Source organism: Bubalus kerabau, chromosome 1, assembly GCF_029407905.1.
Source record: "Bubalus kerabau isolate K-KA32 ecotype Philippines breed swamp buffalo chromosome 1, PCC_UOA_SB_1v2, whole genome shotgun sequence".
In the NCBI taxonomy this organism is placed as follows: Eukaryota; Metazoa; Chordata; class Mammalia; order Artiodactyla; family Bovidae; genus Bubalus; species Bubalus kerabau.
Window position 1 is genome coordinate 152,857,685 of NC_073624.1, and position 19,169 is coordinate 152,876,853.

A 19,169-nucleotide genomic window follows, 5' to 3' on the forward strand; every position below is an offset into this window, starting at 1 on the left:
AGCGCAAATTCTCCCCAACCCCAATCCTAAACTCGCCTCATCAATCCAGTGGGGTGATTGGAAGCTGATTAGTTTAGGAGGAAGTTTTATTCTAAAATGGGTCCAAAAGGAGTGGGAGAAGGTCCAGTTCTCCACCAGAAGCCTTGTAACCCAGGCTGTTAAATCTAAACCTCTGGGCATAAGCCTCCCACAGCAGTAACACAATGGACTGTTTAAAGGTTATTTTATTAAATATCTTCAGTTCAAGGTTTCATTGTAACAAAGCTATGAAGGGTCTACCAACATTCAGAACAAACACTATTTTTAAATTATTTCTATGTCATCATGCAAAAATTCTGCATCAAATGCCTTCCATTTCCTGTTTAAAAGGTGGTGGTGGTGGTGTTTTTTAATAGTCTATTGTCTATAGATGCTGACATTAGCCCCAGAAGAGGAGTAAGAATGCTAAGAAGTGGGGCTGGAGCAGCCATATGAAGCTATGGGTCTTAATGAACTCTAAGACCATTTGTCTTCAAGCCAGCAAAACCAAACCCTGTGGTGAAGGTGTCTGCGTGCTGGTACTGCAGGCTGCAGGGCGGGAGACGGCTGGGACCCGGGGGCTGGGGCATGCAGGAGGTGCTCAGAGGAGCCTGGCTAAATCCAAGCACCAGCACCCGTGAGTATGCTCTCTTCTCAGCTGGCTCCAAGGTAAACCTGTAGCTTTGCCTCTTCTCCCAGCTCCTGTGCCTCCTTAAGGCAGTCCAGGGAGCTGGGGTCTACCCATCTCTCCCCCAATAGTGCAGACATTTGTGCAGACAGACCTGCACAGTTGTTTGGGGGGAAACCAAAGCCATGACCAATTGCTCCTCCATTATCATCTCTGCTATCTGCTTAGAGTATACATTCTTCCCTCCTGGAATGGAACTCCTTGAGCACAGAGAGGGACAACGAAGGTAGGAGCCTTGGCTCTGGACATCTCTTTTGGGTACATGCAGGTGAGACGGGGGTGATGCCCATGCAGATTGTCCAGCAGTAAGTCTATACTTCAGTTGGTCAGTAAAGAAGTCTCTTTATAGAGGATACCTCTTCTTGCCAGAGTAGTCAAGTCAGTCTCAAAGACAGGAAAAGAGATTGGCGTGCAGCAAGGGAAGAGTAAGAAGGGAGGCAGCCCTGAGGGCAGCCTGAATGCATAGAAACAACCATCAACTCAATCCCGCTGCCTCACTCCTCCCATCCCACTGGGGCACTTGGCAGAGGGCCCAGGCCCAGATGAGGGTCAACACAGGGACCACCACCAAGAGAAGGCAAGACAAAGATGGTCCAAGTCAGCACGGAAACAGAACTGCCAAAGGTGGCAGGGGGAGCCCAGACCAAGGCCTGGCTCTCTCCTTGCTAAGTTATAAGAAAACAAACACAAAGCAAAGCAGCAACCCCTCCCACTTCCCAGCTGCTAGGATTGGGCCTCAAGATCAGAGCCCACGTGCATTGTGCATCCTATAGAAATGGATGAGTAAGTGAGTGCATGTCAGACTAACACGAGGTTTCTCATCAGCTTCGGAGCAGACACGCTTCTGCAGCACCAATTCTCTTCCCTTCTACGCTAAATGGTAGAGTACAGCAACGTCCGGGCCCTGCTTCTCAGTCCTGAGGCCACTGCTTCTCAGCTGCCTCCACGGCAGGCTGGGAGCTCCGCATTCTCTCCCAAGAAGGTCTGTTGGCCACGGTGTTCTCATAAGCCTCGTTCTAGGCGCGTATACAAATTCTGAAGAAGTCCATTCTGAGACCTGGGGCAGGCAGGCCATCTCAGAGGCTGCAGTCACATCACACAGCCCCCAGAGCTCTGTCAGAGTTCTTGCCTGGTCCCGAGTCCATGGAGGCCAGAGGCCGAGCTCACCTCTTCAGGGCTGGTGGGTGAGCCCACTGCTTGTGCCAGGATGGGCATCACATAGACTCCTGCCTTCTTGCCAGCCCAAGGGCTGTCGATGGTTTTAAAACACATCATGGTATGGATCCCACTTTTTTTTAACAATCTTTTTTTTTTTTCTTTTTTTTCCCCTTAAATGTAAAAAACACCTCGGTACAGCAGAGACAGACACGAAGGGCGGGCGGGAGGGCTGCATGCAGGGGCGTGCATTGGCTGCTGCCGCTTTGTAATTTAATTGTTTTAAACCTCAAACGAACAGGACTGCCGCTGTCACTCAGGCCCTCCAGAGCCACTGGCTGCGAAGGTTTGACCTCCGGCTGGGATCTCCTCATGCCCCTGTCAAACAGGACAGACGTGGTAACAGGACAGAGGACAGTACGCACACAGGAGTTCCAGAGACTTAAACACATTATACACGTGGTCAACTCTGCCTGAGAAGGTGGAGGATGGGGGAGGAAGCTAGTATTTAAACAGAACATCGCCTCCTATTTGCTGAGCACTTACTGACTGCTTTACCTACAAGGACCTTATTTAAATCTCACAACAAAGGAGGCAGGCACAGCTCGCTCCTTCCCTCTTTTTAACAGCTGAGGCAAACGAGGCTTAGGGAGGGGAAGTAACCTGTTCAAGGTCACCCAATGTAGTGTCACGGAGCCAGACCCAAGTCTGTCTGACTTGAGAGCATAACTTATTGCAACCACCACACTGCCGGCCTTCACTGCGCTCCTGGGACGGCCCGAATGTCCTCCCCCAAGGCCACCTCTCAGCCCCTTCTTCCTCCTCTGACCCCACGTGTCCCAGCCCCCCGCTCCCCACCAGGTGCACCTGTGGCTGAGCTCACTGCAGCGGTGCGGCAGGGGCCCCTGAGCAGTGATAGTGGACATTGAGCCACTTGCCATCCCGGCGATGCCAGACCCGGGTCTCCTCCGACTGGCTGGTGCGAGGCCGACCCTGCCCATCGATGTACTGGGTGAGGCGGATGTAGGCAATGCAAGCCGCGTCCTCTCCGATCACGTGGACGTGTGGGTTCAGGATGGTGGTGTGGATGGGCTTGCTGTTCTTGGACAGGACTGTAGTGGGCAGGGCGGGGTGAGGTAGGTAGGAGGGCGTCAGGCCTGGGGACGGGCATTTTCCTCCCAGCCTGCACTTCCCAAGTCTCACCCTCTTTCCAGTAACCATTCTGGGAGTCGCCAAGTTCCCCCATACACTCTCCAGAGGCTGGGAAACCCCATTAGATTAGTTTCAATTATTTAAAAGGAAGAGAAAGGTGGGTTGCAGTGTTAGCAGCAGCTAGTATTTTAATCAGACAATGTACTGCGGGTTTTACATGCATGAGCCATATTCCTTGGTCGATATTATTTTCTTCGTTATAAGATAAGGAAATAGGCTCAAGGAGGTGAAGTAATTTGCCCACACAACATCTGAACTCAAGATTATCTTAACGAAAGCCTGTGACGATCTTTCTACCCCGACAGGTGGGTTTAGATTTCATAAGCGTTGTGTGTGCTCAGTCACGTCTGACTCTTTTGCAACCCTATGGACTGTAGCAGGCCAGGCTCCTCTGTCCATGGGATTTCTCAGGTAAGAATACTGGAGTGGGTTACCATTTCCTTCTCCAGGGGATCTTCCCGACCCAGGGATCAAATCCTTGTCTCCTGTCTGGGCAGGTGGATTCTTTACCAGTCTGAGTCATCTGGGAAGCCCTCATAAGGGTTGGCTTGTCCATAACTAGGGCTGTAGAGTAAAACCAGGAACTTAAAATATTCAAAATTGATTTTTGACTTTTATAAAGGTCCAAAGTTAAAAAAAAATAAAGTCAGCAAAGCACCAAGCTGAGGGTACTCCCAGAGCCCCCAGGATCCGCTGGGGGGAAACCAAAAGATGTGTTGCCATTATCAGCAAACACCATGAACTGTGTTGCTTCTACTGAGATTCACATTTTAGTTCAATTCGAATGTTAGGGGCTACACAAGACCTTTCAGAGAGTTTCTGTGAGCTCTGGAATTGCTTCTGGCTAATAGACTTACTTAGATAACCTAGGCTTTATATCTGCAGCTGAGACATGAAGAGGATGGTAGTTAGCAGAGAAAACAGTGAGAAAATAAAATTCAGGGCAGGATAGGGAAGGCCAAGGATAAAGTGGGAAAGATGAGGAAAAAAAATAAGGAGAGGGATGGTCTTAGTGGAAAGAAAGATGGGAGGAGGTGATGAATTAGCTTCTTATGCTCTGGGACTTCCAGGAACTGTCTGGAGCACAACACCCCAGCCACCCACCCCTAGCCAGGACTCCTGTCTCCCTCAGTGGCTGGAAGGAGGACCCTAGCCACAACTTCCGACCTCACAGTCGCCAACGGTGCCCTGTTACTTGCTTGCACATTCTTATCCTGGTTTTAATTTCCTCTATTGTGAAACCTGCAGACACAGAGCTTCATTATTACTCGTTGATATCATCTCAACCTAACCTCTCATGGTTTCCAAGTGCCTTGGAAAGAGGTAAGGCTTAAAGAAATACAGTGGCCTTGATTATTATACAGCGGCACTGCTGCAGAAAAGAGGGGCACACGGGGCTCGGGGAGGAGGGCCTTTGGAGATGCCAGCTGAAGACCATCCTCAGGCCCCCGGAGGCAAGCACACAGACCAGGGTGCGGCAGGCAGGCCCAGTAAGGGAGAAGCGGGCGGCTGGGAAGAGGAGAAGGTGAGCGGGGACAGAGGCAAGGGGGGTGAGGGGCAGGCAGGAGTATCTCGGCAGCACGAACCCACTCACGATTCTCAAAGTAAAACTTATGGAAATCCATCCCTTCCACGAGGTTACCCAGGGCCTCAGGCTCAAAGGAAGTGAGGCCTGGATCACAAATCTTCCTACAGGGGAGGGAAAAAAAAAAAAGCAGCCCGTCAGTCTTTTATGAGAATTACTATCTTCCTCCAGCGGCAGCAGGTGAGCTGTAGGCTGGGCCTGACAAGATGGCTGAGATCTCAGGGCCCTGCCAGCTGAGCAGCTTAGCTCCACCTTTTCAACCCACCAGCCTGGGCTCCATGGGTGGGCTCAATCACCAACGTCTACCTGGAAGGGCTCCCAGGGGCCTGGTGTTTAACTCAGATGCTGTGCCCAAGGCCCAGCCTTCTCTTTTCCCTGGATCCCAGCTGCTTTTTGAAAGGCAGGAAAGGCTTGAGAGATGACTTGGATCTCAAGGAAATGGGTCTCTACTCACGTGTAGGCCTCAAAGTCCCCATTGTTGATGGCCTCAATCAGTTGTTCTGTGATCTTAATGATCTCCTGTTTCCGCACTGTAGGGGGGAAAAATCCAGCAATTTACCCATGTGAGACTGGGATTCTCCCAAGTGACGCAAAGCCCTCCCCAATCCATCAGAGAATCCCCTGTGATCTCTTTGACAAAGACATCCCTCTTCTCTCTTTAAGGCCCTTCTCTGGAAAAGCGAGCCCACGGTTCTCTCCCTTCGCCCTCTGTTGTCCACAGAGCTAATGACCCTTTTGTCCTAAAGCCTGCCTTATGATCCTCCGGCCTTTGCCTCCCTCTCCATCAATAACCAGGATGCAGAAAACACTCTTGTCTTTAAAGCCAAGGAGGCTGACACCCTGTGAATACTCTGCCCTCAGTCTTTGTATCCCATCCCCACAGGTTCAGGCTCTCAAAGAAGCATCTCCTGGATATGGCTGTTTCCACCACTCATTTCTCTCACCTGAAGGGGCTCAGTCAGGTCTCAATTACCAGCTCCCCCTCCCCGCCCCATCCCCCCAGCCCTCACAGAGTGGTCCAAAACTTAGCTCTGGGCACCAGCCAGCCTGAAAGCAGACTCTAGCCAGGGTTGAGGAGGGCTCCAAAGAATGAATAGACCCCTGGGATGGATGCTTAATTCTCTTCCCCTTATTCGTCTCCTCCGCAGGGCTTTTTGGGGTAAAGGGTCTTGGAACTATAAACACTCTTTTTAAATGGAGCCTCTTACCAGCTCCGTTTACCCTTGGAAAAACTCTAAATCTCACACCAGCTCTCAAGCCAGGATGTGTCCCTCAGGAAAACCAAGGACAAGGCTCAGACTGACAGGCAGGCAGAGTTGGTGCCCTCAGAGTGCCCCCACCCCAATTCCAAGCCAAGGGACTGCTGATGACACCCGCTCTTGTGGGCAGGAGAGCACGCTCCGTCTCACAGGGAGCGCCACAATTAGCAGAGGGCGCTGCCAGGGTAAGGGAGGCCCAGCCTAACCCTGACCGGAGCCCCAGGCTGGCCCAGGCCATGAGCGAGAGGCTGCAAGACAAATGTGAGCATTAGAACAGCACAGCCAAGGGGCACAGCTGGGAGAGGACAGTGGAGCCACACGTACAGCCAGCACAGGGCCCCGCGGGCATTAGCACCATCAGGAGGGCCGCTCGGGCGAATAAGCAGGAGGTTAGGGGAACCACAGAGCTTCATCCACTTTCTAAAGGCAAGCAGGTATGTGCGCACGCACGCACGCGCACACACACACACACCCCCCCCTCTCCAACCCCACCAAACCCATCTGCACGCACGCGCGCGCGCACACACACACACACACACCCCCCCCCTCTCCAACCCCACCAAGCCCATCTGCAAGACCTGACTGGGGCCCTACGGGTGAAGAGGCTCGTGTTTAGAAACTCTAGAAGTATCAATGGTAGGAGGGAAAGAAGCAGACGAAGGCATCCTCTACAAAAACACAACTGAAGATGTCAATACAAGCTACCACTAACCAGCTAAGCATCGTATCAAGACATTCCACTATCCCGTTTATATTTCTGAGGTGTCATTTTATTACCACTTTACAGATAAAGAAACTGTAGCTCCAGGAGGTTAAGCTACTTCACGCATTTTTGAAGGTAGTGGAGCTAGATTTAAACTCAGGTCAGTCTCACCCCAAGCTCTTAGTGTGATATTATGCTGACCCTCAAGAAGCACCGAGGGGAACACGTTTTCTTGACTTTGAATTTCTCCACCACCTCACACCCACTACCGTGGGCCTGACTTCTGACTCCACCTTTCTTCCCGCTCAGCGCTGAGACAAGGCCCTCTGCGTATCCCACTGGCTTTCTACTCCTTCCCTCCTGCCACATTCTTCCACCCGCTTTTCTTCATGTCTTTGGGCCCCAGTCTCAAGGACCCCTGTCTGGTCTTAACAGCACCTCCAATCAGCTCCCCCACCCAGCAGAGGCTGAGCTCCCGAAGTCACTAGATGACGGCTGGGCTGACAGCTCTGGGCGGTGGGTGAGGGGATCCCTGAGGGGCTTCAGCACGAGCCAGGGAGACGGAAGCCAGAATGTGCCTCCCTCACACTTACTGGCTGAGGAGCAGAGAGAAGGCTGGGGCTGCATGCCTGCAGAGGGGGCTGTCCTGTCCCGGGAGCTCCGTCCTTCAGGCATCGAGCTGCCATTCCCAGTGCGGAGCGGGGCAGCTAGCCAGCCAGGGCAGGGCAGGGCAAGGCAGAGCAGCCAAAACAAACAGAACAAGGCAGGTGAGCGAGCAAGCCGGACAGGACCCGAGCCCGTGGCACTGAAGAACTGAGGCAAGGTGATGCCTCGGGTTGCTGTGGACCTGGGACCACGTCCACGCTGGCAGAGAGGCTTCCCAGCAGAAAGCCCCAGGAAGGGGCACAGACCTGGGTTTGCGGCTTCCAGAGGAGCCTTCCAACAGCCTGTACAAGGAGCCCTGCTCCCAGGGAAGATGTTCTAGGGACCAGGGCTACAGGGTCGAGAGCCCAGCAGTGAAGGAGCCGCTTACTCTGCCAGTATCACCAGAACTGAAATGACCTGATCTCAATCCCGGCAGCCCTGAAGGCACTGTTCTTTGCTGCCTTATATGTTTCTGCTTTCTCTTCTTTTCTTGATTACCAAAGGTTTGCTTGCTCCCTTATTGCCTCGGGTGTGCTCGCTCAGCTGTGAGCTGCAACATTCCTCCGACTTTTCTGAGAACCTGGCCTAAAGTCACTTACTGAAGGCAAAGGGAGCAATCCCAGGAGGCCAAACCAAAGAGCCGGACAGAGATTCACAGTGGTCTGGCCTGCCATACCTTCCCATGTCCCCTGGCACTCTGGCCAGGCCCAAACTTAAGCTGGTGTTCTCACGGGACCACTGGGGCAGGGCCAAATGTGGCTCTGACTCCGTCACTCATGCCAAGGCTTTGTGACGCGAGTGACCCACCAACCCCAATGCGTCCAGGACTGTTCTCGTTTTAGAGCCCAAAGTTCTACATCCTGGGGAGTTACCTTAGTGCCCGGGAAACTGGGATCACTGGTGACCTTATTAATGGCTCATGACGTCTGCAGGCCACCTCTGCAGGGACTCAAGATGTCCCTGATCTGGGATATCACACTGTAGCAGCGACAGGAGCAGCTCTCTGAGCCCTGGGCCTGGATAGGCTCAGGAAAAGCCCTCGTTTAACTATCCTAGACGTGGAGTCAAAGAAGAGAAGCCACCTGCCCAGCCCAGCAACACGAGACAGGGGCCTCATCCCTGGGCCCATGGAAAGTAGCTTTTAGGCCAAACCCTCTCCTAGGGTACAAGGAGCCACCCATCTCAGTTCTGGGGGCAGATGAGGCAGGTGCCCCCTCGGGACACTGCTGGGGTCCCTTCCCCACTATGGGCCAACACCTACCTTTGAGGTCCTCATCTTCTGTGGTGGTGTTGCAGCTCTCTGTGGAGCCCTGCGGGCCAAAAAGAACAAGTTTCTATAAACGCAGGCCCTTGGAAACCAGAGGAACCAAGCCGAACAAAAGCAGAGTACGTGTTCTATGGGAGCTGCAAGGAGGAATCAGACCCTTGCCATGTGACTCTTATAAAACTCTGATTCCCAAACACCCTCCCGAGTCTTCCCTAACTCAGTAAATGTACCACTTATCCAGTTGTTCAGGCTAAAATCTGGAAGTCTGATTTTATAAGATGCTGATGCCTTTCCTTCTTCCCCTCATGTCCCAATTATCCAATCTAAAACCAAATCGGTCAGTTCTACCTCCAAAATAAATCGCGTCTTACCTCCTCTCTTCCAATGCACAGCTGAGCCCCAGATACTAATATCTGGCACCTGAACTCCTACCATAGCTGACTGGCCTCCCTGTTTTTACATCTGCCTCTTCCCTAAAGTTCTTGCCCATAACACGGCCAGTTTTTCAATGTGTAAATTGGACTCCATTACTCCCCCGCTAAGAGCCTCTAACAGCTTTTTGTTGCTGCTGGTAAAAAATACAAACTCATATCAACCTGACCAAGCAGGTCCCACCTGCCCCTCCAGCTTCACCACCCTCCTGCCTCCCTCTCCTTGCTCACCATGCTCTGAGCTCTGATTTCCTCTGCGCCAGGCCCCGAACCCCACATCCTCACTGTCTAGGGCACTCTGCCTCAGGGTCTACCTGGCTGCCACCTTCCAGTTGTTTAGTGTTTTAGCGCAAATATCACCTCCTGAAGGAGGCCCTTCCCGACCACTTAATTAGAGGCCCTGTTCGTTCTCTATTTACTTTGTGACATTTTCTTCACAGCATTTATCGCTACTGGATTTTATCTTATTTGTACAGTTTTTGTTTATCATCTGCTTCCCTTACACCTGTGGAGAGAGATTTCCTCTTGTCACCTCTGTAAACCAGAGCTGTGGATGGTTCAATAAATATTTACTAATGGTAGTAAAAATAAGGAGACAAGGATATTGAGGGCATCAAGGAGCGAGGCGATGGAGAATTAATGCTCTAGGATTTGTATGTTTTTGCCTCTGTTTTACTAGCTCATGTTTACTCTGATTTAAGCTTCACCAGTCATGGAGGAAGATTCTACTATTATTAGCATCCCCAGTTTTCAGATAAGGGAACTGAGATGCAGAGTGGGAGGGTGACTTGTCCAGTGGCCCAGGGCCAGGATGCAAATGCACACCTGTCTGCCTCTAGAGCCTGAGCTCAGAATCACTGAGGTATGATGTCCTTCCCAGGAACACCGTGATGACAGGCCATATGCTGCCCCCAGCCTAGACCCTGCAAACACCGTGGCCCCAGGTGCAGCCTGAAGGCTGCCGTCTCCAGGACCCTGAGACCCTGTGACCCAGCCCACCTGTTTCCTGCTGACCTGGAAAGCAGGAGGCCAGCTCAGGAGCCACTCACCTTGATCCCGTCGGTAGCGTTGTGTACCACGGTGGTTTGTGGCTCCTGTGAGAGAAGATGAAAGTTACCCTCTTGACCTGGGAATGGACCTACGGCTCTCCCCTGAGGGACCCCAGCCCTCGAATATTGACCCTATGATGACCACTGAGGCCTGCTCGCCAGTCATTCTTACAAGACAAAATATCCTGGTTCAACTGGGTCCCAGGCAGCTGGAAGGCCCAGATTTAGGGGACAGCACTGGCTGGTTAGGAGGAGAGGCCTGGTACTTAATGGGAACAGGTACTGGGGAAGCTGAGGACAAGGGCCCCTGCTCTCAAATGCAGCCAGACCTGAGTGTCCTTTCTCCCATGGGACAAGTACCCTGGAGCAGCTGTGGGGCTGAGGGTACAGGCTGGGCCTGGCCAACAGTGCTCACCAGGGCGTGTGTGGGAGACAGGGATACTGGGAGAGTGGACTGAGGTCTCCCAGAAAGATTCACAGGTGGCCCTCAGCGAGTTGAGCCCAGACCGCTGCCTGTTCCACCCACCTGTACCTCTCCCCAAGTTCCTGTCCTCAGCAGGCAGCTCTGGGGGACAGGGTGCAGGGAGGAGGAGGTGGGGAGCAGCACCGGTTCCCCTCCCTCTCTCCCAGTCACCCCCCGGCCATCTTCACTTAGCCAGCAGCAGAGGGGGCCCTGAGAGCACTTAGTGCCCTTGACTGAGCCAGGACAGAACTCAGACAGCATGGGGGCTTCCCAGAGACCTCAGCACCATCCAGAGGTAGGGGACTCCAGGCCCCCTTCCTATTCATTGCTTTGTAAAGGAGGGGCTGAGGCAGATTTTACAAGGAGGCCTTCAAGAACTGAGGTACAGAGCCCAGGGAAGCTCCTACCCTCTCCCTTTAGAAGCAGCTCACCTGCCCGGCCCCCCAGCAGACCCATTTGGGGCTGGGAGGCTTAGCTGAGAGCCCTGATCACTTTTCCCCTCCAAGAGCACAGGGAGCAGGAGCAGTTATGCCATGCAGGAGGGAGCATGGCCAAGCGGGACCATGAGGGGGCAGTACACAGAGCCACCTGCTCTACGGGGATGAGAAGGGATGTGGCCAAGGAGGCCTGGCAGGGGGGCGAGAGAAGGAAGCGGGCAGAAGCGGGAGGCAGCCAGGGGCAGGGGCGGAGAAGCCGTAGTCAGGAGGTACCATGGCCGTCTGCAAGGGCGCGGGCTCTTGGGCTGGGCTTACGAGACTGTTTTTGTTGTTGCTCTGTGGCTGAGACAAGAAAACAGATGGTTTAGTTCCTCTAGAGTCACCAAAGTTGCTTGGATTTGACTCCCAGACCTCCCTTGTCCCCCAGCTTGGTCCGGAGGCGCTAGACCTGAGGTGGGCTAACACTCCCGTGACACTCTGGGGTGGGAGCAGTGGCTGGATAGATGATCAGAGAAGATTATTTGGAGGCACCCAGAGACCTAGCCCTGGAGGCATCCTCAAGGTGAAAGGAGCTCAAAGACTCGTTTTAAAAGCATCTCTCCAGAAATCTTTGCTGATGCTAGGTGCCCTGTCATTGTACAATCATACTTCACGCAGAGAAATTCAGATCTTCTCACTTTATAGGGGGAAAGAAATGTAGTTTATGAGAAAGCAGAACAAAATTCAGAAACTCTGGGTCCCTGTGGGCAGTCCCCTGCTGCCCTTTCAATCTGCCACCTGCATTTCCTTCCCCTTACAACACTAGATTGAAGCCTGATCTGAAGAGGAAGAAGAGAAAGAAAACCTGGTTGAGGAGACAGTATCCACAGAGGAAAGGGGTGGAATTTGACTCTGGATACAAAAGGCAACCACTGACCCGGGGGAGCAGACACAGGGCTGTGCTGTTGGCCTTTTTGCCTGACTGATCTTAGACGTGATCAGCTGGGAATAAGGGCAGAACTCCAAAGAGCAGCAGGTGAGTCCAGGTGGGAGCTGTGTCAGCAGTCCCAGTCCTCAGGAAACAGCAGGCTGCCTAGCAGGCCAACAGCAGCAGGCCACTAGGCTATCTCCTTGCCTTTCAGAATATTACACTGAGTGGCACAGCAAGGGAGGCGGGAGAGGATGGCGAGGAAGGAAGGAGGCCGATCTCCAGGGCAAGGAGCCGTATTGATGCTCCCTGCCTCTTACAATCCCCTAACCAATAAATACACTGAGTCTCACTGGGAGTCCCTGTGGAACCGGGGGCCACTAAGGAGCAGCCTGATGCCTGTGAGCTCTTCAACATGCAGACACACAAATGTCCAGCGACCATCAATGTGCGGGGTGCCAAGGAGGGCACACTGGCAGCTGGGACGTGCTTTTTCTCCCCCAGAACACATCCAGGAAGCTCTCCAGACTGCCCTACTTCTTCCTGCCCGGAAGCCTCTTTTGTGGCCCCTCGGACCACACCCGAAGCTGTAACTTGCTATCAGTGGTTGAGACGTTCCCGAATCTGGGGCTCGGCATGGAACCTCAAGCCAGGTACCAGGTGCTTTAAGACTCTGCTGAACTCTGCAGGCTGGAGAAGGGGGCCCCAGGAATAGACAGAATGTGGGCCTAATTTCACAAAAGCTCTGCTCTCTTCCATATCCCGCCAAAAGTGCAGAGCCCTCCTCACTCAGCTGCTGACATGGACCTATTCGGGGCTGATTGAACAAAGCCATTGTGTTTGCAAAGCTGAGACAAAGACCCTGGCACAGGGTAAGGACTGTATCATGTCTGTAAAACCTGCCATATCTGTGGAGGGCTGGAATGTCATCCGGGTAGCCCCACCTCTGGCTTTAGTATCAAGTTGTCCCAAAAGTTCATTTGGGTTTTTCATGACACCTTATGGAAAAATCCAAATGAACTTTTTGGCCAACCCAATAGATGTTTCGTAAGGATTCAGGCTGCTGCATTCCCCTGGGTGCTGTGTGTCCCTTGAGAAAGAAGACGAGCTCTGCAGCCTTTCAGCTGGTGCCCCTGTGGGTGGGGTGGGAAGGACAAAACACGGGCACAGCCGGCTAATGGGCACCAGCACAGGGGAAAGCCGCTGAGTGACAGTGAGGCTCAGAGCCTCCACCCAGCTCCTCCACACTCCACATGGAGGCCCCCTGGCTGCCGATCCGTAGGAAATAGCGCTCATGCCCAGTGAGTGGGGCCTCTCCTCCCGAGTAACCATGAGTGAGGGTCTCCCCCTGTGCTTGCCACCTGGCCCCGAATCCCTACCAGATTTACATCCTGCCCCGGGGCTGCTGGGGGCCGTCCACGCGCTGCAGCAGGGAGTGCCACACCACACCTTCCAATGCCTAGTTCTGAGGCCACCGGGTGACCTCGGGCACTGGACCCCGCCTGGCAGGACAGGCCACACCTGCCCGCACGGCACAGACATGCAGTGAGGATGAGGGAAGCACACGCACATGGCAGAATGGGTTTGCGTGGCTGGCAGGCGGGCGCAGGCAGCATGGAGCGGGCGGATGGGTGGGCAGGCAAGGCTCACCATTAGGTGCACGCTGGAACTCGACTTCCTTTTCTGGACACACCACAGCAAAAGGGAAAGAGAAGGGGAAAGAGGAGGTAAGAAGAGAAGCACAGAGACGCTGCAGGTTAGTGCGCCAGCGTGGGCTCTGCCTCAGGAGAAGAGAGAAGGAGGAGACCTGGAGTCCAGCACCAGAAGGGTTAAAACAGCGTCTAGACGGACAGGCACACACATCCCTCCAGACCCGGAGAAAGGGAGGTTCACAAACACTGAGTATATTCTGAGGTGTCTCAGCTTTGCTCAGAGAAACTTCTTTAATGGAGATTAAGCCACAGGTCTATGAGAGTAAGTAACGTTTTGCTGCAAATTTATGGGTTTCAGCTTATTGAGCTCACCTATAGGATTATTTCTCTCACTACTAGGTCTGCCTGAGAGTTGAGCGAACAGTTACCAGGTAAAGAGTCAAAGCTGCTTTAACAGCGCTTCACTTCGGAACCTAGACTTTTTCACTGCACGTCGATAACTTTTCAAAGATATTGGGCTTTTGAAAATCATTTGACAAACATCATATTTTGGCACCCATTTCTCTGTTGGTATGGCCATGCTCATTTATAAGATTTCAGTGTTTTATTGCGTTTTGCAACTAGGGGGCAATGGAACATCAGGAGTGCAGGTGGTGAAACATGATCAAACGGCCACACAGACGCCAACCACAGGGAACACTGAAAGCACGGATGCCTTAGTCTCAACTAGGTGCTCAAAAACTTTATGTTCAGATATGAAACATGCAAAGAAAAATAAAGACTATGTGGAACACTGAAAATACATCTCAGAAGACTATGTCTAAAAGTTGAAAGGTAATTAAGAATTTTATCATTAGCTTGCCAGGAGACAGGAGTCCTCTTTAAACGTGTTTGTCTGTCTTTTGACTTGCATATTCATTAACAATACCCAACAAATGCTTGTTGAGGACTGTTCTAGGCATGGTGAACACAGATAGATGTTTCTGCCCTCGAGAAGTTGATATTCTACTTGAGAAGACATTTTTGAGAATGCGTTTTTTGTTTCTTTGTTTTTTTTTTCAAAAGAAGGAGACTACAAGTATTTAAAAGAATGGCTCACAATTTAGAAATAGATCTAAGGAAAAAGAAAATCTAAATATAATGAGGCCTCTTGCTTTTACCCTTTCATATATACTCACATAGGAGATTTTACTTCCAAGTTATCCAAAAAAGAGGGATTTGCTTTACATTCATATATATTTATCACTTTATCCAACCAGAGGGCTAACACCTTGAAGGAAGGTCTGTATCTTATTTGTCTTGGCAATTGAGCAAAATGTCTTAGAATTAACATTCGATCAACAAATGTTTGCAGAGTTAAACTGGGTTTGTTGATTGCTGACTGTGGCTTTCCCATGGGTTAAAGCAGAGCACAGGCTTCTAACTCGCCTGGAATCCCAGCACCGAAAACTGTGGGGGCACAGCCCAGGGCTGGTCTTGTCAAAGGCCATGCAGGTTGCTTTCACTCACATCTTGCCTTCACTTTCTGCCGTCTGCTTCAACTAATGAGAAATAAGTTCCCAATGTGCTCCCAACTGGCTCTCTTTTTCCTAAACTGCCCTGTAGGAAAACCCAAGATAATCCTTTCTACTCATGGGTTAGTTTCTACCAGGTGAGCAGACTTCTTTCCATTTCTTTCTCCATTCCTTTAGGGCTTTGCCCGCGGCTGTGCATAACTGGCCTCCTCCCCTGCAGCCAGCAGCACTATTTAATTTCCAGATTGTTTTTTAAAGAACCGCACCTCACTTATGTTTAACAATTAAACGTTTAAAACTTTAAACCAAAAGAAGTTTCAAGCGTCCTTCCCACACTGAAACATTCAAACAGTACTTAAGGAAAATAACAGGACCTCTCTCCCTTTTCTTTCTCCTCCCTTCCTCTCTCCCTTCTTTCCTCACTCTCTTCCTTCTTTCCTTATTTCTCCCTCCTCTCTCCTTAAAGACTGGATGGCCATGCTGGCCTGGGACTAGTGGAATGCACGAGTTATTCTCAGTGAGAAGTCTGTCCTCATAAGTGGCTCTGCTCCTCCGCAGACCCTGGGTCACTGGCATCTACTTTTGAAGAAACCTAAGCAGAACCTGCGGAGAAGGCAATGGCACCCCACTCCAGTACTCTTGCCTGGAAAATCCCATGGATGGAGGAGCCTGGTGGGCTGCAGTCCATGGGGTCGCTAAGAGTTGGACACAACTGAGCGACTTCACTTTCACTTTTCACTTTCATGCACTGGAGAAGGAAATGGCAACCCACTCCAGTGTTTTTGCCTGGAGAATCCCAGGGACGGGGGAGCCTAGTGGGCTGCTGTCTATGGGGTCGCACAGAGTTGGACACGACTGAAGCGACTTAGCAGCAGCAGCAGCAACAAGCAGAACTTGAAGTCCCCAGATTCAAGTGTGCAAGGAAGACTCGCTGCTCAAACCAATGCTAATATCCGAGAGCGTCTGTGAAAACTTCTGGACAACAAGAAAGAAATCTCCCTATGGACTCCCAGCAGGAACTGGGGAGTGGGGTGGGGCTGGGAAAGGAGGATGGGATTTAAAAGAACGGTCTGGGATGCTGACAGCTCAGGATCTTCTGAGCAGCTTCACAGGTCTCTCTCATAACACAGATTATTACCTGGACGCTCAAGAAGGCCCAGAAAAGAAAAAACCCCACACCTTGCCTTGTCCTTTCCTTCCGCTTTTGCGGCACTTTTATCCAACCACGCTGTTCATTATTATATACTCACTCCTGATTATAAAAGGACCGCAACCACATTATAAGCAGCTTGGAAAAGAGGAAAAAACACCCAGAGTCCTATCACTCTTGCCAGTCTTTTGTGTATCCAATTAAAAAGCATCACTGTAAGCGGTATATGAGTTTATCCTTCCTTTCTTTTAATACCTTACTTTAAAAATAAATAGCATCTTAATTTTTCTTCTGATTATCAAAGTAATACACAGTCTAGGTGAAAAATGTAGAAAATACAGAGACATATATGAAATAAGTTTCCAAATTCCCATCACCCAGTGAAGCTACTATTAACACTTCAGTGGGTTTTCTCCTGGTTCTTTTCCTATTCACCTATTATACACTGAATATAATCTAAAAAACTTTTTTTAAACAAAATTGAGATAGTAGTGTATGTGCTGCTTTGGACCTCATTTTTCCACTTAAAACATTTCTGTCATTATATAGTCATAAAAATTAATAACTTTGTAATGGCCAATTAGATTCCCATAATTATTTAGTCATTATCTTATTGGCTTTTGATGTTCCCCATGTCATAATCTTGTTAGCTTTTGATGTTTCTCATCTTCTCATGGTTATAAATAATGGCATGTTGAACATCTTTCTGCTTTCAGTTTTTCCATATTTTGAATGATTCCTTTAGGAAAAATTCCCAGAATTAGAACTAAAGGGTAAAATAGGAACACTATTATGGCTTTTGACACACAGGCTGTTTTAGGAGGGAGTCATTCTGATTTACACCACTACCACAAACTTAAGAGTCAAAAAATGGGGACTTCCCTGCTAGCCCACTGGTTAAGACTCTGCCCTCCCAGTGCAGGGTGCACAGGTTCAATCCCTGGTCAGGGAATTAAGATCTCCCATGTCATGTGGTGTGGCCAAAAAAAAAAAAAGTGAAAATGGTAAAGCATTTCAACCTGCCTCTGACACCAGTGAGACCAAACATCCACATTCGTTGGCCCATGCAACTTCCTCTTTCATATTGTTAGTTCATCTTCACTGACCATTTATCTGCCAGGTTTTAGGGGGTATTCTTATTTATTACAGAAAGCTCTTTTGCGTAAAAAGAATATCAACTCATCCCATCAATGGGCTTCCCTGGTGGCTTAGATGGTAAAGAATCCGCCTGCAATGTGGGAGACCTGGGTTCAATCCCTGGGTTGGGAAGATCCCCTGGAAGAGGGCATGGCAACTCATTCCAGTATTCTTGCCTGGAGAATCCCCATGGGAAGAGGGGCCTGGAGGGCTACAGTCCATGGGGTCACAAAGAGTAGGACATGACCGAAGCAGTGAAGCATAGCCCATCCCATCACACCTGCTGAGAATATTTTCCCCAATCTCTTATTGGCCTTTGAATTTTGGTTGGTCATGCCCTTCTTAAAAATTTGCTTCTTAGTTTCTGGTCCCACTTCTATATTTAAAGTCTTTTTCCAAACATAAAACTCATTTATGGAGCACTCGATCAGGCTCAGACCCTGGGCTAGGTTCCCCAAAGCAATTTAACTGCTGATTCTGTTTGCCTTAGCCTGCGTTTCTGTGTTCCTGTAAGGACTGGCTTTGTTGTACGCTTCTGTTCTTTGACTACCTCTTTCTTCATTTCCTTTGCTGATTCTTCTTCCAGCCTCTTAAAAACAGATAACCATGAAGTTTTTGCCTTTCCTGGACTCTTAAACCTTTGTGTGCTTTGGATTCATATGGAGGAATGGAATTAGTCAGATTCTTCCTTTCATCCAAGGCTATCTGAATCTGAAATCCAGGCTGAACCCTGGCATCTGTGTATTTTACCTAGCTCCTTAGGCTAGTCTTACATAGCTGTGCCTGAGGCCAGGAACTACAAAGTTCTGCTAGAAACCTATTCCTTAATGATGACACCTTTAACCTTCCTCTCACCATCTCAGCTGTCACTGCTTTATTTCAGGTCCTATTTTGTGCAACCACTCTTTGCTTCTGCCATACAAGAGCTAACAAGAGTTCCCAGAATCATCATGCTGTTTCAAACTCATGTATCTTCACATGTGCTATTCCCTCTGCCTGGAATGTCTTTCTCTTCCCTCCCCTTAACTTGGCAAAATCCAACTAGTCCTTCAAACTCAGTTTCCTGTTCTGGCTCAGATGCTGGTCTCTCTGCTCCCCGGTGGCTATCCTGCATGCACCTCCCTCCTTGACCTTAACAGACCACACCAGAACTCGTGGTTCCCCTGTCTCTCTCCCACGGTGGACATTTTAAAGGATGGATCATGTTGCTGCCTTCCCAGCTCCTCAGACCCAGAACTGGCTGAGTAAGTGGACTCATGAGATTCACTCATGTGAGTCCCTCTTTGCACATCCAGTGTTGACCTCCCTGGGCTATACCAGCAGCTTTAACGACCTCTCCACCCATTCCCTGTTGGTCTAGTTATTGAGAATCTGCCTGCCAATGCAAGGGTCACAGGTTCAATCCCTGGTCCGGGAAGTTCCCACATGCCGGGGAGCAACTAAGCCCCATGTGCCACACTACTGAGCCAGTGTTCTAGAGCCCACGGGCCCCAATTACTGAGTCCCTGTGCTGCGACTACTGAAGCCAATGCCCCACAGCCTGTGTTCTGCAACAAGAGAAACACTGCAATAAGCTCGTGCACCACAATGAACAGTAGCTCCTGGGAGCCACAACGAGAGAACGCCTGTGCACAGCAATGAAGACCCAGCAGAACCAAAAATAAATAAATAAATCTTAAAAAAAAAAGACCTCTCTACCCAGATCTCTACCTGTCTCTCAGTCTCAATGTGGTTCAAAAGAAAATGTCTCTTCCCTTGAAAACATTCCTTCACTACTCCCCATTCCAGCAGAAATACCACCATTTCTTTTAACAGTCCTGAAACTTTGACATTACCTTTGATGGACTCTCTTTTAATCCCTGAATCCAATGGGAACATCCTTTGTCGTACCTCTTAT

At 50.4% G+C, this 19,169-nt stretch overlaps 1 protein-coding gene and 1 long non-coding RNA gene across 24 annotated transcripts in view; one reads left to right on the plus strand and one right to left on the minus strand.

The window, feature by feature from the left end:
- Positions 1 to 206: 206 nt before the first annotated feature.
- CAMK2G (calcium/calmodulin dependent protein kinase II gamma) overlaps positions 207 to 19,169 on the minus strand; it is a 55,398-nt gene continuing 36,435 nt past the window's right edge. For 4 of the 23 annotated variants that reach the window (XM_055536239.1, XM_055536235.1, XM_055536233.1 and 1 more), the window contains 9 exons: positions 13,470 to 13,502; positions 11,186 to 11,254; positions 10,013 to 10,057; positions 8,527 to 8,575; positions 7,214 to 7,327; positions 5,113 to 5,188; positions 4,668 to 4,762; positions 2,729 to 2,973; positions 207 to 2,239 (listed from right to left, as the gene is read on the minus strand). In XM_055536239.1, the coding sequence (XP_055392214.1) occupies positions 2,741 to 2,973; positions 4,668 to 4,762; positions 5,113 to 5,188; positions 7,214 to 7,327; positions 8,527 to 8,575; positions 10,013 to 10,057; positions 11,186 to 11,254; positions 13,470 to 13,502 (714 nt within the window). In that variant the 3' untranslated portion in view covers positions 207 to 2,239; positions 2,729 to 2,740. Of the gene's footprint in view, positions 2,240 to 2,728; positions 2,974 to 4,659; positions 4,763 to 5,112; positions 5,189 to 7,213; positions 7,328 to 8,526; positions 8,576 to 10,012; positions 10,058 to 11,185; positions 11,255 to 13,469; positions 13,503 to 19,169 lie in introns of those variants that run through there. The other 19 variants (XM_055536247.1, XM_055536236.1, XM_055536240.1 and 16 more) reach the window with 9 other exon arrangements.
- On the plus strand, positions 11,806 to 14,000 carry LOC129620470 (uncharacterized). The gene is made up of 4 exons (XR_008698547.1): positions 11,806 to 11,927; positions 12,324 to 12,472; positions 12,592 to 12,691; positions 13,871 to 14,000. It is a non-coding gene; the product is annotated as an uncharacterized LOC129620470 (long non-coding RNA).